Source organism: Perca flavescens, chromosome 5 (assembly GCF_004354835.1).
Source record: "Perca flavescens isolate YP-PL-M2 chromosome 5, PFLA_1.0, whole genome shotgun sequence".
Taxonomy (NCBI): domain Eukaryota; kingdom Metazoa; phylum Chordata; class Actinopteri; order Perciformes; family Percidae; genus Perca; species Perca flavescens.
The window spans coordinates 22,846,379-22,871,835 of record NC_041335.1 but is presented as its reverse complement, the minus strand read 5'-3'; the positions used below and the strand labels follow the sequence as shown (position 1 = coordinate 22,871,835).

General features: G+C 41.4%; 1 protein-coding gene across 2 annotated transcripts in view; it reads left to right on the top strand.

Moving 5' to 3' along the window:
- The window catches only part of efna5b (ephrin-A5b), a 92,530-nt gene that overhangs the window by 54,888 nt on the left and 12,185 nt on the right, over positions 1 to 25,457 (top strand). For both annotated transcript variants that reach the window (XM_028579325.1, XM_028579324.1), the window contains exon 2: positions 18,244 to 18,536. In XM_028579325.1, the coding sequence (XP_028435126.1) occupies positions 18,244 to 18,536 (293 nt within the window). The remainder of the gene's footprint in view (positions 1 to 18,243; positions 18,537 to 25,457) is intronic.

The following is a 25,457-nucleotide window of genomic DNA, read 5'->3' as shown; positions in this document are numbered from 1 at the left end:
TCCCCTCCCCTCAACTCTATTCTTCTTTTTTCCACTCTCCTCCGCTCCTCTTCCTTCTCTTCTTTCTCTCTAACCTTTGTTTCCTTCAAACTGACAAGGGGTCATTAAGGATCCACTTTGTGTGTATAAGCGCATGTAAGTGTGCGCGTCCATGTGTGCGCACACTTTTGCCTGTCTGCCTAGTTGATAAGTCATGAAGGATAGCTCCCTACGGTGCCCCTAAAGAGCTTTTAGTGGGTTTCGATCACACACACACACACACACACACACACACACAAACACGTGCGTACACACAAACACACACAGGTCTCATTAGAGTTTTTCACAAGCACAAAGCACTTGGTTAGTGATTGTTGGACAGTCTTTCTTGCATGTTGCTTCATGTCTGTATATTAATTCTGCACACTTCCACTTCCTTCCTTTTCTGCTCAAACGCATGTGCATAGAGGAAGACCACATCCATCCATCCACCCCCTCCCTTGTCACACCCACCTCCCTTCATCCCCCTGTGCCTTAGAATGTGCCCGCCACAGCACATTGCCCTAACGAGGTTGTCTATTGATCAAGTGATGCTCTTTGTTCTGGATGCCTAAATGGACCTACTGCCACTCTCACCAGGCCTTTATGGGAGCTGTTACGGCTTTGGCCTGATTACAATAGAAGCACTTAAAATGCTCAACGCCTGATGTTTTATGCAAGAGCACGCTCAGCTTCAGAAGCGTACGTCTGCTATATTACAGCATTCCCTAAGTGTATGCATTTTAGCGATGCTCATTGGTTGTTGGCTATCAGTTTGTTTTCAATGTGAGAGTATTTGCTTAGTGTAGACGCTGATGATGAAAATCTGGTACATAAACCCAATTTCTGTTAATTTACTCAGTCAACTGCTTATCTCTACATGTTTAAAAGTCTTGTGTGTGTACAGTGTATGCATGTTATTTTGGGTCTTGTGTGTGTTTGTGTACATGCGTGCATGCTCAAATGTGTTGGAGTGCCCTCCTGTGTGCCGGTTTAATTTAAGGCCAACCAACTGTGACCGTGGAAGTATTACCCACAATTCCTTTCACTAAATCCCAGGTTTCCCTCCCTTCACCGCCCCCATCACTTCCCCACCCCTGTCGCATTCTGCCGATAAATAAGCTTTCCAGCCAATCATTCCTCTGCTGTTTATTCATGATGCAACCACTTCAAATATTTCACCATTAATCAGAAAATATATTGAGTCAGGGCTGATGAATAATGAAAGTGTCTGTGACGTTGTCTGTGTGTGTGTGTGTGTGTGTGTGTGTGTGTGTGTGTCTCAAAGACCATCTGTAACATCAGCCAGTGAGTTTAAGGGCACCCTTTTGCAGTATTTTGTGAAACACTGATTGTTTCTGGTATTGCTTTGATCTATTGTTATCTGTCAAATTTGCTTAAATGAGATGTGCAAGTGCTCTCTGTAGTTTAACAGATGCCTCCTTCTTCTGCCTCACTCTCTTTCTGTCTCCACAAGTTGGTGTTTCACATGAGGATATTTCAGTCAAATCAGTCAAAGTGATATTAAACCAACCCCTGCATACTGTCTGCCTCATACTGCATGCTGATGTGCTGAACTTCAGAGATGGTCAATTAGATAGCAACATATGAGTTCCATTCTACTTCTTTGATAATGGAATTTCCTTTACTTCTTTTGTCTGTTACTTTATGAAATTCTTTCATAATCATATTTCTTGTGCTCACATCCCTGATACTCGTTGAAATGTAACTTTTTTTCACAACAGAAGTCTTAAAGTTTGTCTTGGATCATGTTATCTTTTTTTTATTTTCCTTATCTTGATCTGTCTTTTGCTCTTTTGCATCTGCCTGATGTTTCTTTTTCCTGTAACAGAAACAAAAATTCAGCAGTATTTATGGGAATTCATGTTTTGTTTTTTTTGTCTCATTGCTTGAAAAAGGCTTTTCAGTGGAAAAACAAGGAGGAGATACGCCCAGGTCTGTTGACAGCTGTGTGATGTCAGAAACTGTAAAACATGCAGGTGAGGGCGTGAGTAGGGATTAGTGTATGGAATTATTTGTGTTTAAATTGATCCATAACACCTGTGGGAGTTTTCAGCCAAAACTACTAAGCCTACACTGCTGACTTGATATGGTATCTCTACACACACACACACACACACACACACACACACACACACACACACACACACACACACACACACACACACACACACACACACACACACACACACACACACACACACACACACACACACACACACACACACACACACGACTAATGCCTCAACTGGGACATCTCACCCAAGCATCTGTGTGTCTGCGTGTTTGTGTGTTTGTGTGTGTGTGTGTGTGTGTGTGTGTGTGTGTGTGTGTGTGTGTGTGTGTGTCGGTGATGAAGGGGCCCCTGCTGTGCCCTGATGGGGACATCAATACCAGGCGGTTTAGGCTTTCGACAGACTAGCATCAGAGTGTGGAGAGAGAGCAGCAGGTGGAGTGAGACAGGAACAAAATGGAGGACAGACTGATTATTTTTTTTTGTAAATATGAACAATATTGCTACAGTAAACTTGTGAGAAAGTTGAAAAATACTTTGGAATTAAATAAAATCAATGCAGCCCCAATCTATTAAAGATGCTTGTAATAATACACCATATGTACCAAATGCAGTACAACATATGGTCCTTGAGTCGTTAAGTAAATAATTGGACCCTCTTTTATAATACTGATTGATAGTCATTTTATTTTATGAGATCTTGCAGTACCCAGCCGTGGTATGTGGTGAGCGTATGCTGTGTTGAAGCAGGAGGCCCTGACAGCCAGCTCAGGTCAGAGGATGAGATGAAGGAGACAGCTGGGGAGGAGTGTACGTATGTTCAGGGATGGATGGACACAAAGATGGAAGGCATTCTCCAACTGCTCTAACTTTAGACCACACATGTCGGTAAACCTCCTAAAACCTGTCCACAGCGTGTCACCACTTGCTTCCATAAAACCCCTTTGTGTGTGTGTGTGTGTGTGTGTGTGTGTGTGTGTGCATTTTTGGGTGCGTATATTGGGAAGCATTTCTCTGTTTGCTCAAACAAACTAGAGTGCATACATAAACAGCACAAAGGGGCCAAATGATTTCCTAGTATAACAATCCTGTCTGTGTTAAAATTCCATTTTCTTTCCAGAAGCTTATTGTTTTAATGTCCTGCGCTGCTCTGCGAGTTCAAAAGTTCACAAACTTACAGTTGGAAGTGTGAACAGAATGTAGCTTGTGCCCACCAAGACATGACCCACAGACCTCGTTTCTGTGCCAAAACCTTTTGTGTCTCTACACACGGGGAAACTTAACTAGGCCAATTAGTTTGAATGGAGAACTAGTTTTGGTTCAGCAAGAATCAATCAGAATCTCTATTATCAGAGGGATGATTTGGGAAGGGATGTGTGTGTGTGTGTGGGTGTGTGCATGTATTTGCATAAGTGGAAAGATGAGGTTTTGGGTTGTGTGTGCACAAAGCTAACACGTGGACGTTCAGCCTTGCTTTATGTGTCTTTTCCTTTTCCTAAGTAATGGTTTGTATAAGGATAGTTTTTCCCTGTTGTGAAGCAAATATAGATGGTCATAAACAGACACCCAAAGATATCAACAAATGCACAGACACATATGCACATACAGTAAGGTCACTTCCCCACACACACAGTGTGTTTGTAACACTAACTGCCTGTGGCTCGCTCTCTAGGACAGCAGAACAAAGGCCCGCTGAGCATCTTTTAGCTTGTTTGACGTGACACAAAGCTCCGTTAAACAGACAGAGTTCCTGCTCCGTCAAACTGGGCCTTTTAAACAGGGCAGAGTTGGGATCAAAGGCAAGGACAGGGCTGACTGCTCCCACTTTGCATGGTTTGATCCCGTTTGCTGCTCTTTCCAAAGAGAACCATGTTTAGTCTCTTCAGAGGGAAACAGAAATGGCAAGGAAAGTTCCACCATTCGTGCAAAGTATTCATAAGCATGTGCCATAACAACCAATGAGGAAAGAAAACGTATCAGTTCGTAACATTTTCACTTGGAGGTCATTCACGCTGGTAAGATTAGATTAGATTAGATTCAACTTTATTGTCATTGTGCAGAGTACAAGTACAAAGACGACGAAATGCAGTTTGCGTCTAACCAGAAGTGCCAAAAAAGCAGAAAAGTGCGATATACAAAGTATAGACAGGTGGTACATTTTCAGATTGCTGTGATGCATCGATTAAGCCGTTTAAAAATATGGAACATGAATTTGCTACTGTAAAATAGATCAAACAGGAATTGAATAGCACTTTTTTATGCTTTTAAAAACATTTGGTTTTTAATCGTTTTCTGTTGAATAGTTTTGTGCCGTATACACAAAATATGCAGGCTGCCTGTACATTACAAGGTCTGAACAAGGTCTGTCTGTCAATAAATACAAAAAATGTAGCCAGACCAGACCTCAGTAATGTAAGCCATTTCCAATACAAGGATAACTGCAAAACTGGCCCTGAACTATACAGTTTAACTTCTAAGGATTTATGTGTGCAGATGTAAGTCATGTGTATGTATGCATTGAGATGTGTGTGTGTGTGTGTGTGTGTGTGTGTGTGTGTGTGAATGCTCATGTCTATATTATATAGTGACCTTTGCTGCCCTATATAACACAGACATTGCCTACATAAGACACACAGCACAAGTACCCGACACACCGCTTAGCCCCCTGCCTGGGACCTTGACAGCTTCTCCATAGGAGGCTGACCCTCAAGGTCCTGGAAAATGCTTTGTTCATACCAAACACACACACACACACACATACACAAACTCTGTGCATTATTCAGACTTGTACTCTGCACATGCATGGACACACGTGTGTACAGGGTAGGCGCTAAAGGACCATATAGCTTTTTAAACAAGCATGAGGAATTAGCAGAGAGGCCCATCTGTCAGTCCCCCACTGACAAAAACACTGTTGATCTCCCTGGAGTTAGAGCTACTGCTCTGTCCTCCTGACCGCCTCTATATATCTCACACACACACACACACACACACACACACACACACACACACACACACACACACACACACACACACACACACACACGCACACGCACAATTACAGACATTAAAATATGTTCTACTTTTATCAAGCAAATATTCCAAAAAAATCACTGATGCCAGTGTGTCAAAGATAAATATTTGTTTATTATCATCAAACAAATCCAATCAATCAAATCAAATTGAAATGAATTGTTTACTGGACTGTTTCTCAAACAAAACAAGCCATCTTATTACCTTTGGCTTTGGGAAAATGTGACATTTTCCACTAAATGATTAATCAGTTTGTTACAAAGAACAAAGACATATCAACTGATGATTAAACTTGCTGAAAGTTGAAAGCATTCATGTATACACTAGCCTACTAACTAGTAAACTATAAATTACTACTACTGTTGCATTGTATGCATACATGCTTGTTCGAGGAACAGCAGTCCCTTGTTGGAAAACATTTCTGCAGCTGCCTTGTGCTGAGGTTGGTAATGAAGGAATTCCATCTTCTCTCCATAACCATCTGCTCTTAAAACACTCTGCCTTTTACAATCAGCAGATGCTCTAGATATTACCTCCTCTTTCCCTCCACTGCCACATCTCTTGCTGCCAGATCAGTCTTAACACTGAGGATTTTGGTGAATTTCAGCTCTTTTTAAAAGTTAGGATTGCCTTGCCTTGCTTTGCCTTGCCTTGTAAACCCTAAAAACCCTTCAAAACTTAAAACGTGATTTGGATAGCTCCCATGATGATAGTTATCAGGGAATATTACTGTTTTTCTGTTATCGTATGGATGTGGCAACATTTTCTCTTAAGGCCTTATTGTTTAGACTACACTATGACTAAGACATGTGTACTCTGTCTAGACTGATGTAGATAATAGTGTAAGCAAAACATGACATGATGTAATAAAATATGGCATCACAAATAACGTAAGCTGTTGGCACAAGTATTTATTCAATTAATCCTTCAGTACACTGAAATAATACACTTTCATTAAGAGCGTCCGTGGTAATAAAATCAACCACAAACGCTGGCAGAATTCAAGCTTTCCTCTGTCTGTTGAGCAACATAGAGCGAGTGAATCAGACTGTTCTGAAATAAGCTGGGTAGAGTTTCGTTCATGGTCTTATTTCCTCTAATATAAGATGCCAATGTTGTACTGCATTTCACTTCACAGCCGACTTGTATTGCCTTAGGTCAGTAATCAGTGTAAAAATGAATGGTTGACGTATCATCTTGTTATGTGAACAAGCTAATTCTATTAAATGAAATACTTTGTAAATTTTTACAAGGGGCACAAGCGTGGGAGAACTAGAGCAGGAAAGATATAGATTTTAGTGGAAACCGTGAGAAAATCATCAACATTTGTGATAGAAATCCCAACAAGCTTTGTCATATAGTTTTAACTCAGCGGGATGGATGCTTGATGCCTAACAAAACATTTCCAAAAATCTGGTTTAGATGAAATCGGGCTCAGGCAATTTGAAACAATCAAGACTGAAATCTAGCAATGACCCTGGAAATATGAGAGAGGGAGGAAGGCAGAGTAGTAACGGAGAGACCTCGCATTTAACAAGACTGTTTACATCCGAAAGATTCCAAGCTGCACTTGCTCACCTCTTTATAAGCAGCTATACAATTTAATGTACAGTAGATCAATACATTTCAAAATATGGCAGCATGCCAGGATAAATCCACGTACATATACAATTGCAGATGAAGTGACAGGCTTACTGTATAAAAACGAATCATCTTTACTGTAATCTATGAAATATGGTCACATCAAACTACAGTTAATTTGTACCGTATTGGAACTTGCAGACGAAACCTAAAATGATTATGTAAAGGAATCTCATATCTCAGCTTCTCAAAAGGACAGCATAAAACATTTAGTCTAAGCTTAGTACAATTCCAGTCTAGATTGGATTCTGGATCTATGAGCAAAGATGAAGTAAAACAGCCTTTTTTGGTAGCTTGATGGCAATACATTTTTGATCTTTTCTGAAGACATTCGAAAGGGTTATAGAACAGTAGCTGTCGAGTTTTCTCACTTGATAAGTGCAATCCCTCAAGGACGGAGGGGGCCTACAAGGTTTTTACATGACAACAGCAATGTATGGATAGGCACGAATATAGCTACAATCTGTCAGTAAAGCAATTGCATCCCACTGATAAACACACAACAGTTACCGTTTGGCTTCTCGTGGCTCGCTCTTTAAAATGTTCCATACCTAACTCAGCCTAAACCGGCCGCAATCACAGAAAGCCTGACACACACAATATGCACGCACACACACACACACACACACACACACACACACACACACACACACACACACACACACACACACACACACACACACACACACAGTGACACATACAGTACAGCAGTATACAGTCAGGGGTTTGTGAACTGTGAAAGGGGCGAGGGTTTTATGAAAGTGGTGACATTATAACATCCTGACACAGCTCCATGGCAACCTTCCTTGAAGGTCAGTGCGTGTTTGCTCGTGTGCATTTAGTGTACGGATATATATGGGGGTGTCAGCTTGGGTCAGTATATGCATTCGTAGGATAATGGTGGTGATGCCAGATTTAATGATCAGTGCAATGGCTAAAAAACACAGGCTTGCTGAGATGAAACAAACAGGACAGATACATGTGTTTGTGTGTCCTCTTTTCATCCCTTTCGTCTAGCTTATCTTCTACCCACATGTTTACCACCCTTTCCCTTAATGTTCCCCACCATCTTTTACAGCGTTTAAACCTTCATACATGCTTTTCTTCTTTTTACCTCCTCCCACACTGGAGCTCTCCTGCCTCTCCCACATAGTATGCTTCCTTTATTTATTTTTTTGTCCATCTCTGCCCTTTTTGCCAGTTTTCCTACTCATTTCACTCCTCCATCCATCTGCTGATCATTTGTCCTGAGAGACAGAGTGTGACGTAGCAACACCAGAAGAAAAGTGGGCTGACGCTCTTCTGTAATGTGCCGTACTGTATACAGGTGGGCCACAGGAGGCGGCTGAAGTAAAAAGAAGGTAGGGGAGAGAAGAATACAGGAGTTGTGACGTAGGTCTATTGAACACAGACAAATCGGGAAGTAGGTTATAGAATGTCACTAAGAACTAAAACGTTAATCATTCATTGAAATGTCTGTTCACAGAGGCATAGTGTCTGTCCTGTTGGTGTTCAAACAAAGTTGCAAAGCCATGTTGGAGGATTTGTCAACCCATTCAGATTGACTGTTATTGTGTCAGTCTGTAAGGGGTGTAAACATGGGTGTGCAGGTGTCTTTTAGCTTGTTTGATTCGAGTTTTTCATAATGTACTCCTGTGTCTATCTACAGACATTTAATTAGTATATTGTTCAAAACCTTCTTACTGAACTGTTATGCGTGTTTGCCCAGATGAAGGTCTCGGTTTCATTAAACTCTTGCATTAGATCTAAGTGTGCTGAGGCCTCTATTATCAACTTCAGAGTTGTTGGCCTCCTTGCAGATACGCATTGTTTCCTGAGTGAAGTGATCTTAACAAAAGTATGAGAGAAAGTGGACATTTCAATTTAGAAAAGCTTTTTCTTAATCCAGCCACAGCTTCATCCTCTTTAAAGAGACTATTTTAGTTCCTTTTAAGGTCTCTACACAGGGGACATTATGTAGTGCACCTCAGCATTTTATTGTGAGTACAATGATCTTCTGAATAGTATGAGAAGAAATTAAATGCGATGGAAAATGGTGAGGATTTTAATTTCAACATTTTCTTTTCCAATCCAGTGACTGCTTCAGCTGCTGGGACCCCTTTACAGTTTGCATCATTATGAAATGTTTACAATGCAAACATTCAACATTTGCTTGTATCTGTATTTACACGTTCATGTTGCCACCACCTATCAGAGGGTTTAGTTGTGTCACTTATACTTATGTAAGCAGCAATTTCTGCACACACATGGCAACTTTTAGCAACCATGTGGAGTGTTTGTGTTTATTTAACTTTCTGGAACATATTCACAGCTAGCTGGATATATTCAGAGCTGAGCAAAGGTAATAGAGGAGACAACAGACACAGGTTTCAGCTCTGTCCCTATCTGTATAGGATGTCCTCTCTCTCTCTCTCTCTCTCTCTGTCTCTGTCTCTGTCTCTTTCTCTCTCTCTCACACACATTAGGAGTTACACGGCTCAGAGACGTTTCATTGCTGCTGTTCTGTCTCAGCTGCCAAATACCTTGTCACTATAAAACAATGACTTATGATTAATGGCAAACACGTCTCCCACTAAATGATGTATAGCTATTAATTGACACTAACTGCCCATGTGTGACCGTGCATAAACTCACATGCATCTACGGCCGTGCACACACCCACTCTGGTCCTGGTAAACATGTCAGAGCTTACAGTATTTACAAAGGGATTGAAGTGGGTTTGGGGCAGCAATGATTCAGGAGAATGGCCCCAGGGTCTGACAGGATGTTGGGGGATGTGTCATTTTTCCCTGACTCCCTTGGTGACGAGCAGAGACATAAAGAAATCCTTTTACACACAGAGAGATATATACAGACCCACATACACACACTCAGCCATTCACTCACATATATAGCCTACACACATCAGTGTTATACACCCATAAAAAATGGTTGTTTGGCAGAGTAGTGAGTAGATGAGCTCAGAGGAAGTATCTGTCTGTTTTATTTTTCTTCTTTTCTGTTTTGGACTTGAGCTGCAGCATGCTAATGCAGACTACATCAAACAGTCACTGGAGCCCTACATCTCACTGTTTCACTCAGCACAAAGAGCAGAACAAGAACTTGTCTGTCACTGCTCTTAATTCATTGTCTCCCTGGGGCAAAATGAGCGCTGACAGACATAAATGGCAGAAATGAAAATCATAAGATCACAGTCAAGGGTGGCGGTGAGAAGAGTGAGGGAGCAGAGGGGGCGAGGGATGGAGAGATTTAGAAGAGGGACAGAAACGGGGAGGAGAAGTGTAGGAGAAAAGGTCGAGATGGAAGGTTGAATGAATCTACATGTAAGAAAGAGAGATGACGGAATGCATGGTTACGTTCCTGTGTCGCTTACTGCTGACAGTCAATATATTATACTGGGCTGACCACCTGCTCTGAGCCTGCAGTACACCCTCTATAAAGCTACAGCAGACGCACACAGTAAAATGCACCATGACCAGCAGCTATGCCTTCAAATATACTGTATTGTATGTGTGTGTGTGTGTGTGTGTGTGTGTGTGTGTGTGTGTGTGTGTGTGTGTGTGTGTGTGTGTGTGTGTGTGTGTGTGTGTGTGTGTGTTTGTCCATTACAGCAGATATCCCGTATAAATATATTAAAATAAGCCTACATTCACACACACCCCAGCCTTCCACCATGTCCTGGAGGCAATACCAGTAATTTGTGATACTCTATAGGTCTGATGTCTTCGTGTCTTCTTCTCATCCCCTCCCAGTGTTGTAAGCCTATCGGCCAGTTATCCATCAAGGAATGTGGCTGTCAACTCGTATAACAAGCAACACTCTCACATGTTCTTCCTCTGACTTCACTGCTCTCTCCTTAGCTGTCACTCTACCTCAATACTAGTATTTTAGGGGTTGTATCTCTTCTTCTCACAGTGAGTGTTCTTTGATTTTTAAAACATCTGAAAAGGTGCTACAACCAAATCAGAGTAGAGATTGGATCTTAGATTTTAGAGGATAACTCAGTTTTTTTCCCCATCATTTTGGCCATCAGTATTTCTGGTTCAACTATAACCTACCAGACTTATGTATTGTGTGCACACGCACGCACGCAAACACACGCGCGCACACACACACACACACACACACACACACACACACACACGCACAGTTTTATTGTGCAATTAGGGATTGCTACCAACATTCAGATGGTTTAGAAAATCTGGCTAAATCTTTGGCTTGTTTACAACTAGTCTCAACACTTGTGTTTCTTGACTGTATCAGACTTTCTTGTAATTGTTTTTTTGTTTTGTATATTGTAATAAACTGAAATGAACCTTCAAAGCCACCTTTCCCCTTTGACATTTAATTGTTTTGAGCAGTGTTGGACCCGAGGCTGTTGTCGCCTGGTTTGTGTGATTGTTCGACTGGTAGAGAAATAGTTTGTCGTGTATTATGAGCTGCAATATGAGTATCCCAGAGGGTGGTATTGTCATTTCTTGCCAGCGCCTCAGACAAAAAGAAAAATGTTTCCCATCTCCAGGTCCCAAAGAAAAGAGAATTGCTGAAATGGTGGTCTGGTGAGGAATTTAATTTACAGTCAAGATGATTGTGGAGTGGAAATGTTGGATGCAGTTATCTGTTCCTCACCCCTCTCCTCACTCTTCCATTACACTCCTTTGCCATCAGTAACAACAAGGTGAATACCTCTCTGGATAGAAGGCCACGTTGTTTTTCTGACTGCTGTCGAGAACAAGCATCAATCACAACGGTCCCTCTCTCCTTTCCCTCTGCCTCCCTCTGTCTTTCAATTCCTACTTTCTGCTCCCCTCTCTCTTTCATCCTCTGACACCAATCATCTGTAATTAGACAACTGCACAAACTAAATCGAGAAGTGTTTGCGATGTGCGTTTGTGTAATATGTGTTGAAAGGTCCTGAATAGGCCTTTACATGTGTACTTTAGTCAGGGTTCAGTCAGAGTTCATGTCCTCTTGGTTAAACATATTTTCCAGCCGGAACAAAATCAACAAATGATCTTTTACTTGAGGAACATGCACACATACACACACGCACGCACGCACCCATGCACGCGCGCACGCGCGCACACACACACACACACACACACACACACACACACACACACACACACACACACACACACACACACACACATCTCCATGTAAGCATAAACACACTCAACAGGATATCAGAGGTTTGCCTTTTAAGGTCCCAGTGCATTTCTAGTTTCTATGTTACTGTGATTTGATTTATCAAGCAACGGAACATTGCCCAAGGATATTGAATTGAAAATATATCAGATGTATGAATTTCAACAGGTAGAGGTGAAATAATGTAAATAGATCTGATTTGGGGTCATGAGCGGGACTGGGCCGATCAAGAAACTCAGGCAGGCAGAAACAATCAGGAAATAGAAGGGGGTGGGAGCGGGAAAATACAGAGAGAACAGAGGGACAAATAAGTAGAGACAAACAAAGATGATCTTTTATACTCAGGTAGAGAAAGCTTTGACTTTGTAATGCATGCAGCTGTCAGCAGTGTGTAAGCGCTAAAGTCTTGACACTTCCTTTCAAAGTCTCTGCAACTTTTGTGTCAGGCATTTCTTTTTACATAAAAAGCTCAACCTCTTTAGAGTATTTTGTCACTGTGCATTCATCAGTTGTCCATCATTAAAGTCAAAATGTTGTCATTACAGTTTTGCAGTGACAACAATGACAATCTCTCACTACAGTGTGTGCTGTGTCTGAGGTTCAGACCTGAGAAGTACATATTGGCTTGCATGGTGTTGCTATGATTTCATACTGTGTTGCTCTTTATGTCTAAACAACATAGGAGACAGAAGACAAGCATTGAAGTATATTTCCCCATACTAAACAAGACAAATATTTCATACAGGATCTTTATAAAGCTGATATCCTGTGTAAGTAATCACTCTCCCGGGTCATACCCGTATTTAGAGCATTGTGCTGCTACGGCAGCACACTGAAAAGTTATTCTTTCCATTAAATCTCACGTATTCAACTGGTTAGATGACTCGGATTGCTCTCTGGCTCTGCCTCTACCACTGAGCTCTTGCTCACCTCCTTTTCTCTAACTTTCTCTTTCACTCAGGCTAGCTATCTCTCCCTGTCCTTCTTGCTTTCTGTCTGAAGCCACCGGTGCACAGCTCAAAGAGGTGGCTGATGGGAGTTCATTGAGTACAGTGTGTGTGGGTGTGTGCGCGCAAAAACCCATGCACGCAAGTGTAGTTGTGAGTGAGTGAGTGTGTGTGTGTGTGTGTGTGTGTGTGTGTGTGTGTGTGTGTGTGTGTGTGCACAGCGATGTCACTGGGCTGTGTAATTGAAATGGAAATGAGCCAATCAGCGACTGCAGTGGTGTGCCACCTTACCCTGCATTCACTTCACTGTTCCAGCTCTCCAAAACTCACTCTCTCCGTTTGATACTGTGTCTGCGTGTGCAAGTGTCTCTATGTATGTGTGTGTGTGTGTGTGTGTGTGTGTGTGTGTGTGTGTGTATATATCTGTGTTCTGACAATACTTGGCCCTTCAGTTTCAGCCCTGAGGGCCAGAGGAGGTTGTGTGAAAATGTAATCAGTTAGTAATAAAGATTATCTCCCTCTCTCCCTCACTTACTCACATGCTAACACACACACACACACACATGCACCCACCCTCTGTGTCCAGCTGATTTTCCCTGGCTTTGTGTTGTGACCCGCAGCTCGCTAGGACAGCTGTGGCATAACAAAGATATGCAATTATCACCATTTGACAATCAGCCTACCATCCAACTTTGCTTGTTAATTACCTAATTTTACTGCTAGGAGGCCTCCGCTGTCACTCTCAGCTGCTACTCTTTACTCACAAGAATGGAAAAAGATTGTCGCTCATGATGTTGCCATTAGTAGGGAGTGATTGGGGTGGTTGGGTGGAGTGCGTGAATGTTTGTGGCATTGGTGGAGGAACGAGGGCAACTCAGCGCCAACTCCATCTGGACAATTGCTTATGTGATTTTTGCCAGCTTTTAGCTCTCGTCTTAGGAACATATACAGTACAGGCCAAAAGTTTGGACACACCTTCTCATTCAATGTGTTTCTTTATTGTCATGACTATTTACATTGTAGATTCTCACTGAAGGCATCAAAACTATGAATGAACACATATGGAATTATGTACTTAACAAAAAAGTGTGAAATAACTGAAAACATGTCTTATATTTTAGATTCTTCTAAGTAGCCACCCTTTGCTTTTTTTGATAACTCTGCAAACCCTTGGTGTTCTCTCAATGAGCTTTGTGAGGTAGTCCCCTGAAATGGTTTTCACTTCACAGGTGTGCTTTGTCAGGGTTAATTAGTGGAATTTGTTCCCTTATTAATAAAAAAAAGCAAAGGGTGGCTACTTTGAAGAATCTAAAATATAAGACATGTTTTCAGTTATTTCACATTTTTTTGTTAAGTACATAATTCCATATGTGTTCATTCATATTTTTGATGCCTTCAGTGAGAATCTACAATGTAAATAGTTATGAAAATAAAAAGGAAACGCATTGAATGAGAAGGTGTGTCCAAACTTTTGGCCTGTATACATGTACATGTAAGAAATCACTGTATGGATTCTGGAGTGTGCCACCAAAATGATTTGACTTTTTTAAGGGTTTACTTATATAATAATTAAAACAGCTATTGAATTGATCAATAAAAAAGCATTGCATATTGATCAATTAAATTAGCATTTATTCAATTAACTAATACTAATGTGTCATATGCCATCTCACAATGAATGCCTCATGCTTTAACATTTAAACCTTAGCTGTAATAAATCTGATTGGTCAGTTTTTATGTGTTGCACATTGCTGCCACCTTCTTTTGTACACTGTGACATGTGGGGGAGTCATTGTGTCAGAGTTCAACAGCAAACAACATGATTTAACATTTTAATTGAATTGTTCAACATATGCATTTTAAAATGGATTAACTTATGAATTTAATATCATTAAACAAAACATTTATAATTATTGGGGAAGCACACTCCAGACACTATATTGCTGACACAAACGCACAAAACCGACAATTTTGAGGCAGCTTTAATTTACATTTTATTTTTTGCCCACTGGATTAGTTACTTTGCAATGACTCTCTTCTATTGACCCCAGTGTTACTGTACCGTCTCTCCTGCCTATATTTCAGTCTTTGGGATTCTCACAGAGCACAGCCTTGATTTACATTCCATTGGTGCAACCTCTTGGTGCTCCTGTGTCCTACACAGAGGCTGATGTATGTTTGAACAACACACGTCCATTTCGTGGTGAAGAACGGTTTCTTCTTTCTGCTGAAAAGCGGGGACTGTTTATAGAACAGCAGCAGCCGATCGCTATAAACAAGACACCAGCCGCATCTAAAACTCCCACATTAGTCCCTTGATAACAGGGTTTTTATAAGGACAATAAACACAGCTTTCTCCAAAATGCAAGAAGTTTTCCAGGAGACATCTTGGTAATAATCCCACGCTGAATAGACTTGGAGAAACATTTACAGCTTTGGCTGCAAACAGTCATGTCATACATACACTTTTTTAGTAGAATGCATGCATTTAATGCATGGTTGAATAACTCATGCAAAGACCTGGATTCACTGGGAGCCTGGCAATACTAACTGCATTATTCAGTCTTTGCTGCCTCTTTTTTGTATTCCCTCACCTTCTTTTGGAACCAGGTCCATTTCTCTCTCCCAACCTGTCTGTTTCTCACCCTCGCTCTCTTTCTCACTCAGTGCCATTAGCAGCTTCTGGCTGTGTCACTGCTGGTCCTTTGCCAATGTGCCAGAGAGCTCACTGAACTGATAACACAAACCTAATGTATGTGCATGGGTGTGTATGTGAAGGTGTGTGCAGGGTGTGTTTTTTTGCATGTGTGTGTGTGTGTGTGTGTATGTATGTGTGTTTGTTGCATATATGTGTGTGTGTGTGTGTGTGTGTGTGTGTGTGTGTGTGTGTGTGTGTGTGTGTTTTACATGTTACAAATGCCTGTCCTGTCCCTTTTATGTGCTCACTCACCCAAACATCCTCTGCTTCATTTGCAGTCACGGCCAGGCAGGGAGAGAAGGGCAGCTGAAACATCACACACACACACACACGCGCACACACACACACACACACACACACACACACACACACACACACACACACACACACACACACTTGGGCGAGCAGATGGGAGGATGTGACCATTAAGTCAGTGACATTTTAAAGCAGTGAGGGAGATGCATGGCTCTTCCTGGACCTCCACAGACATGTTTTAAATGAGATGATACAGATGAGCTACTCCATGCCTTGCTTGTAAACACCCTCACATTGGTATTTAACCTACACGGGTAAACACAGAAAAGCAACATTTCATGCTAGATCATGCTCAAATACACACACATGCACATAAATAAATACACAGAGCAGAACCAGCAGACACATATGATCACATTAATGAGAAATGGCTGTGGTTCGATTTGTCGCTTGATTGTTACATTAATCATTCCAAATAACAACATGAATTATGTGCCAACTGAAGGCGCCAAAAGCAGATTTTGCTCAAATTGCTATGAAATCTTCAAAACAAGTTGTCTGGTTTGCGTTATGATTCTAATTCTGTGTAGTTTGTCTAAAAATACTGCAGATGGAAGTAAATGCAGCCAAGCAGGATAAGCGTTTTCAGTACATATACAGCGATTTGATCTTAGAAAATCCATTCTTTAGAATCCAAACTCAAACATCCCATTGAGATAACGAGCAGTAGCTGTAGTTATTAACAGAGAAAGCAAACAAGTGGGTGGAAAGAGAGTGACAGGGAAATGGAGGATAACAAAAAGGACAGATGTTTTTATTGTGCAGCATAGTATTTTCATCAGCATCTGATTCCACTGGGATTTTTAGACCTACTGAAATAATTGTCTCTCTTTTGAAGCTCCTTTGCTTAATTGTTGTTTTCTGTACAACATCTTAACGACATATCAGAGATTTTGTACATGGGAGCAACAGAAAAATCAAGTCAAAACAATTTTATGTATATTGTCCAATATGACAAATTTCATTTTGGATAAGGAAAATCTAAGGAAAGAGGGATCCCTCTTTCATAAAGGACGGACATGCAGTAGTTGCCTTATGTACAGAATAGACACACATAGTAAAATTACAGTATGGACAATCAGGATGACAAAATAAAAGATAGATTATAAACTGTCAAGCAACTTCATGGTGCCACCAAACAGATGGTACCTGAGCCACATGACCTCTTCTCCTCCGTGGAGAAGAGGAAAGAGTACGGACTACACTAACACACAAAACTTTAAGAAGAAAGAAAGAGGTCTATATGCTGCATGTGTACTGCTTCAGTATGTTAATCCTGAGGCTCCTGAGTCCTCGGGATACAATTATTTTAGCCTGTTATACGCTCTGCCTCTTGTGCATTGTAAAGCTTGAGGAGCCCTTCTTAAAGACAGCAGTGCAGTTTTCAATTAAAAGTTTTGTCAAAACTCTTGTCAGGTTGTGCTCTTACAGCACTAAAGATTGTGTCTAAATTATAAACTCACACCACCTGGTTTCTGGGTGAAATGAGTCAGTGACACCAGCTGTGTGTGTATGTGCAACTTTGTTTTTCACATTGAGCATTTCAAGTCTAAATTGAGGGCATCCCTATCAAGTTTACAAGTGTTCAATGTTTTCTCTGTGAGACCCCCTGTGACCCCAAAGTTAGGGTCATACCACCCCAGACGCAGCCAGAAACTCACAACACAGGAATTACTCTCTAATTTTGGTAGCTGTAAAAATTCCACAGGTGAGAGACCTATTTTGTGGGCAGCAGAGATGTGAGCTTGTGACAGTGTGTGGCCTTTTGATGAATCTGCCTGTATGTATTGAAGCCCTCTGACCCTGTGTTGCCTGTTCTAGATCATTGCAGTTGTAAAGATGCCTCACCGCACAGCCAGCCAGAGGCAGCCAGGCTCTGTATTTTTCCTATCATGACATTTACTGTCTGGACCATCCTGTATCCCGGTTATTATTTTAGTTCTGTTTGTAAGTTGTTTTTTTGTGTGGAAAAAATGTATCTTTTTTTCTTAAAGAGACCCAAAGCTGTTTTCATGTAAGCATACTTTATCTCAGACTTGGATACTTGCGTTTGCTATCATTGGGAAGGCAGATGTGTGTATGTGTGAGTAAATATATGTTGCAATGATAGATTTATAGATAAACCAACCCACCCAAATTTATTGAAGCCAGGGGGTGAGAGCGCTAGTGCTTGTAAATTTCCTCACAACATTGAAAGAGTGCCTCTAGATCAAACCTGCATTCTGTGTATATGTGCCAAATTCAAACAGCCTTTTATCTGGGATAATTGAAGCAATGTTGATGCATTAAGATTATAAAATTTCTCTAAATAACATCATACTTCTACTTCATATGAATATCAAACATTAACCATTTCCTCTCTCTCCTCCCTTCTGTTTTGCAACCAGGTTCCATCGTGGAGACTACCACATCGACGTGTGCATAAACGACTACCTGGATGTCTACTGTCCTCACTATGAAGACACAGTGCCTGAGGAGCGGACAGAGCGCTATGTCCTCTACATGGTTAACTACGATGGCTACAGCACATGCGACCACACCGCCAAGGGCTTCAAACGCTGGGAGTGCAACAGGCCGCACTCCCCGAACGGACCGCTCAAGTTTTCAGAGAAGTTCCAGCTCTTCACTCCCTTCTCCTTGGGCTTTGAGTTCAGACCGGGCAGAGAATACTACTACATATGTGAGTCCCTGTCATGATGGATTTTTGCACAGCATACATACAGATGGGAGACAAATGAAATGAAAAAAAAAAACATGATGTGTCTTATTTATTTGGGCTTTTCCTTTTATTTATCACCCGTCTGTAGATACAACAGAGTGCAGTAACAGTATTTACAACCCCACATGCATTCACAGGAAAATACAAGGCCAAATAATAATAATACGTTAACATGAATTCTAAACCTAGATGGCCTTTTCCTGACTTAATGTTTTTCTTTTAATACAACAGAGCGAAGACACACACACACACTACTCCTAACCCATGTTTTCACAACTTCACCACAGAGCTTTACGCATGGTATTACAGTGATCCTCGTAGACGCTTTCATGCTGTGCTTTCAGCCAAGCTTTTCATGCTGCTCTCATCGCTCGTAGAGAACTCTTCCCTAAAATGGCAATGGAATTCACCGGGGAGTTAAATTGAGACATTTTGAAAGTTATACCTCACTTCCCCTGCTGCACTATACTGTATCCCTCAAAAAGGAGTTCCCTCCTCTTTGCATTATGTTATGCTCTTATTCAGCTCGCATTTGATGTTAAGTTGTCTGCTTTTTGGCATAGAAACTGAGCCTAACTGAGTTAGTCTGAAGTTGAAGCCCCTGGGAAATTAGGTTTTATCAAAGCAAGGTGATAGAGTGGAATTGAGTTGAGTTTGTCCTCCCACCACAGACTATATAGAGGAGTAACTGTCAGTAGGCGCAAGTCGCCTCCACTCGCTCCAAACACATGTGTCATAGGGATAGGCTCATATTACAAAATACAAAGCAGGGTTATGTTCTCATATCAGTGGCATTAGTGCAATATCATGCAGTGTATGTATTATTGCTTCAGCTGTTAAAGGAAAAGTTTAAAGGCACTTTGTGGGCCAATTTATGAGAATAATTGTAGAATTTCCTTCTCAGCGAGGGGGTGTCAGTTTTGACATTAACACCATCCTGCTGAAGACTACTGGTTATACTATACTTGTGTCTGTTTATCTGTAAACTTTGGTCTGTGGTGTTAATGCAGGTGGCTGTCCAACCCCCACGTCTTTGGGTTTTGTCCTTCTCTCAGAGACGGCGTTGAAAGTCGTCAGGAGCGTAGCTGAGCTGAGCTCTACATGCTGAGATCTGTTTTCTAAATTGGCACCTTTTTTATGAAGCAGTTAACCTGACAGCCAGCCAAGACGTCTGTACTTTATTCATTTCATGTGTTTCGCTCTCTCTCTCTCTCTCTCCCTGCTCTGTTACACTTAAGAGTTCAAGACTGAAGTAAAAAAAAAAAAACTCCCTAATGTTTGCCGTTGTTTCTGTGGTGAATAGGTGTTTTTTCTCTCAAGCTAGTCCACAAAACAAATAACCTGAGATCCTTTCCAGAGGCCTTTCAACAACCAGGTGTTTGGCCATTTGTCTGTTAAAAAGTAACCAGATTTCCCTTTGCTTTTATAGCCAATTTGCATTGACAGTCATACTAAATGAGACGAGGGAAAAATGGAAGTCTCCGAAGTTGGGGGTGAAAATGAGGGTTAGCGAAGGGTTATACAATTAATCCACTACTTCATATCTCTACTTCTAACATATTTTTTTTTCCATTTCTGTTGAGAGATGCTTGTCCTAAGGGCTGGATTAAATTACACTGCGACCGCCAGGGCTTCCATGGAACACATCCATTCTGCTGTAGCACGCCATATTGGTTTAGTGGCCCGCGGCTTCATTGGCTATTGAATGATTCTAGCGTATAGCCTCTTTGGCTACTGTGGCGGATATTAAAGTCATCTACCATGAAGTCGTCCGACATGTGATTTCCCACTGCCATTGTGTCCAGCCTGAATGTCCATAAGTAGCAGGTGAGATGGCTGCTGATGGATTGGACAGTCTCTTCAGTAGACAGATTCAGAGAGGTAGAGAGGTAATTACGTTGCTACATCTGCCAATTTATCTGCAACATCTGTTTCTATCGCTACCACCATCATCATCATCATCATCCACAGGAGGGAGTCTCCCTCATGCCCTAGAAGCAAACAAGACCTCTCAGGTTGCATTGGCTTACATCATTTTTATTTTCCTTTAATGTTAAGAATGCTGTGATAAATGCAACGTTCTGAGGGATAAGTAAACATCTTGCAAAATTCAATCACAACTGTGAATTTTTCGAAAGAGTATAACCTAATTAATTACTATGCTTTTCTCATGGATTACATTTCGGCTTAACCTACCGCTATTATGGATATTCAGGAGTTAAGATTGTGAGAAAATAAAATAAAAACATTGGCTCAGACTTGATTATCTCTAATCTTTTATCTCTAATATTGTTTTAAAGAGCAGAGCTGAATACCACAGTACACTAGTAGCAGGTCTGTTTGGCATCAACTGCAACAACTTCTGGTCATGTAACAACCTTTAGTACTCAGGCTACATTTTTTTAGGGACACTATTAAGTATTTGTTTTTCAATTTTGACTTGAGGCATCAAAAGTTGACTTTTGTTCTACGTGAACTACTACATTGATATAAGTCAACAAAATGTTCATGGTGTCTCCTACTTCATCACTTGAACTAAGCCTTTCATTTGTGCGGTAAGGCTTGTAGAAGTGAAGACATCACTTTTGAATGAATTGAAATGAGAATGTTTTAGTTCAATACTTTTAAGGGCCTACAAAGTGGGGGAGTCAAATGTCCTTTATAGCCCTGCCTGCTCTGCTGCACAACCTGAATTTACCCATTTTTTTCCCACAGGGATCATTAAATATTCATTTTATCATCTCATACCATGCATAGAAATGTTTAAGTACCCAAGGCCAAGTGTCTAAATAATGAATTTCAAACAGCAATTAGTAACTAATTACTTTCATTTTTAAATATTTAGTAACTTATTATTTTTTATTGAGCTGAGGTCTGTAATAAGTCACATTGTAAAATGAATCAGTGTGGACATTAACACCACAGAAAGTGCCTACAACTAGCTTAAACATAGCAAAGACATTTGTACTGTATAAGGTGTGATGATATATGCAGTTCAGCACAACACACAGTGGTCAGACCTTGCCCTTGTAGCCCATTTGCCTGCATTGTGTAAATGCGTAGTGTAGTATAGTTAACAGAGAAAATATTATGCATCATTACCCGCTGAAGCTGGCCATAGTGCACGCCTGCACTAAACAGAAATGTCAATGTGTCCTGAGGCAGCGGCCACTGTCTATGAGTACATGAGGCAGAGGTTAGCAATAGTTAACTGTGAATGGGCTCATGCACTTGACACATAACAGTTATCATTTAGGTACATTTATGAAATGTATTTTTTCTTTGGTTTTTGTAGAAGTACAGTCTTAATGAAGAAAGAATATGTATTCACAATCAATATTTCACTGATTGTATTTCATTTTGAGTAACCAATGTTTAACTACACACAGTACACAGTAGCAGACATCTTGTATATAAACAGTGCTCATATACACAGTATCAGAATATTTATCTTTTCCTCATCTCTAATAACTTCCTATAGCCAAATGACCTCAGGGAATGGGGGATGAAAAATCTGCTCTCAATGACGTGATTGATTAGCTTTTTCTTGTTTGTAGATAAAAATGAAGCTGTCAAATCATATTCCTGAGGAGAAAATGCCTGTAAATGGTGTTTACGCCTTAGGGTTCGATGCGGGTTGAACGGTCTGATGGTAAACCCCACCCTACCACCTTAACTAACACGTTTTCTGCGGGAAACCCTGTGGAGGGAATGACAGAAGGGATAAGCGGACAGTTGGAGCGCTTCTCGGGTCAGAGTTCACAGTGCATTCATGGTTTAAGTGAAACCCGTCTTGCAGAATGCTGATGCAAGCACGTTTGTCTAATAAGGACACAATCCACAATCTCGTATTTGAGTGATTTTAATCTGAGAAGGGCAGAAATCCAATATCAGTGGCAGCTCACCGCACGAGATGAGTGAGCCGAGTTATGGTGTTGTTAGGCGTGTACGATGTGTGGCAAATAGGAAACAACTTGGTGTGATCATGCAGTGGCAGATTGTTGGCAGAACAGATGTTGTTTTCTTGCCGTCTGACTTGTTCACCTACATGGGCTGGTGGTGCTTCTCACGGAAAACACAATCAATAACACCTTTGCGTGTCACTTGTGGATGGAGTTATTTTGTTTAAATATTTCTGGGTTTGACACTGCAAGAAAGGAGATTACAGTAGCACAGAGGGCCCTATCTTGCACTCAGCGCAATTGCCTTTGTACACCAACGCATGTATCACTCCTATTTTGCACCTGCCGCACGGCAGACTTTTCCCTCCACAGACGCACGTCGGTAAATTAGGGAATGAATTTGCGCTCCCGGGGGTGGTTCAGCGAAAAGAGGAGGCGTGTTCCGGCACAAACGTTACCTGGTGCTATTTTGCAGTTTCAGAAAACAATTCCGCCACACACCAGGAAAAACCTAGTCTAAAGTCAGTAGCGCGTTATTCAGATGCTATTTTAGGGGCGCATGCTTGGCCATAATGTAGCGTGCGCACAACGCGCATACACTTCTCTCATCTAAACGGACGCAGCAGTTCCCATTTTTGCAAACCATACCTAATTACAAAGAAAAATATTACTGAAAATGCGCTTCAGGTGTTTGGATAGGTCAGGAGGCACTTTACAGTACAGTCCTCAAAAAGTCGCAGCATTCTTTGTGGCTTGTTGTGTTTTACTCAACATTTCCATGAATCATGGATGTGTTGATGACATAAATGAGGAAATATTAGAGGACTTAAGGAGACGTGATGTTGAACTACGGTGGGATTGGACACTCTGGCGGGATCTGGTCCGGGAGTGGCAATGCGCGATGTGCTTCTGATGGAGCAGGTGGACGGAGATGGAGTGGGGGAAGGAGGAAGGGGCACAACAGGTGCAGGTGGTGCGTTTGGAGGCCCACGCTCCATGGCTGCAGCAATCCTCTCCAGACTTGAGGAGATGCGCCCGAGAGGCCGCAGCAACATCGCCACCCGGCCAAGACGGGCATTTATTACTTTACTGCATCCCTGACAGCTCCCGCTGGCGTTCGCCAGGCAAATCCGCCGTCATAATAGCAATCCGCCATGGAACAAGCGTGCCTGCTCTTAAAGGGAATCCGAGATGACGCTCTGATTGGTTATTTTGACGTTACGCCCAAACCACACCTAGCTACTTCAGACCAACCCATTTTAGATTTGCGTCGGGCGCAAGACTCATTTATCCCGCCGGTATAATAGCAACAGCAGCCGAGATCCGCCCACAAAGCTACTTGCGTTTTGCGTTTCATACTTGTGTTTGAGATCGTTAAAATAGGGCCCAGAGACCTTCAGGAGAGTCTGTGGCTGATATCAAATGAGCACTTGCTAAATAACCAACAAAACCCAGAGGGGGAGCGATGATTCTACCATGTTTACAAAAGATTACAAAATGAAAAACATGTGGGGAGGCTTCAATCACTGTGTGGATGCCCATAGGCCAATATGCAAAATAAGACTAAGATTGATCATAACTACCACGCAAGAAAACATCTTGATATACATAAGGCTTTTTTTACAGGTTCTCATAAGGTCTTTTTCAACTTTACTAGACTGCTACATGCACACACTAAGCTCAAACAGATTCTCCAAGACATGGACTATAGCTGTCGTCTGCTTGATCATAAATCCTGTGATGCACCATGCTCCTTCAAGCTGCACCAAGAGGAGAAAGGAGTAGAGATCGTAGAGCAGGCGGCAACAGCAGCAGGGAAATGGCATTAATGGACAAATTGAATAGAGGCAGGGGACAGTGTATGCAGTCTGTATTTTGTTAGAGCTATGGGAGGTCTGCTAATAATGATGAAGAGCCAGTGCTGTTCCATTTGTGGTACAGTAAGGGGAACATGCATATGGACACCATAACTCACCCCTTTCATTCATTCACATGAAAAATCAACCCTGTCATCAGGGTTCAGAAATGATCCTACAACATGGAGTAATGTGACATAGAGCTACACACACACACTTGCATGGATACACATGCACTCATGTACAATATGCATACACATGCATGGGCAGACGCTGTCTGGAATGCATTATTATAATCCTGATAGATGGATAGACGTTCCACCACCTCTGCCTCCCCTGGTTACTACATCATTTCTTGTCTCCCTTTTTTATCCCATCTCTCTCTTTGGATTTAAGGACAGTACTACCAAACTAACCCTCCCTGTGTTTCTTTTGCACCAGATCTGTGCCCTTAAATATTGATTTTATTAATTTATTATTATAATATTAAAGTAAATCCCTGAATAAAGCTCAACAAATGCAGGTGCTTCCATACAGGGCACAAGGGGGTCAATGCATGGTTTGTTGGTGTATGAAAATCATGTGAATCATATGTTACAGTACAGTCACAAGATGTCAACACAATCAACAATTATGAGAGATTTTGGATTGATTGTGTTCAACAGCACTCAACAATCATCAAAACAACAGATGATGGAATATTATTTGGAATGTTTTTCCATCCTTTTAGTAGCGTTCCCAAAGCTTTAGAATCAAGTTAAGCTGTGTTGGAGCTATTCTGGCAGCTCATGGTGGCCCAACAACTTACAGTACTAAGACACTTTATTTAGAAATTTCTTAAATTTGTCACCCATCTGAATATGCACATCAAACACACATTAGAAAATGGTAACAATCAATCAGTTTGGTCTACTGGCTCCAATAACATAAGAATAAACAGTTAAAGGCATGGTCATGACAAGCTCATTGGAGTTTCAAGAGTCCCCTTTCAGAAATAAAGTGAAAACAGTCAACCGGCGAGCTAGCCCATTGGCCAAACTTGGATATTAATAGACCATGAGCTAAGTCACAAAGCGCTGTTGACAGCCCAAAGAAAGCAAGGCGAGAAAGAAAAGTCTCTAATC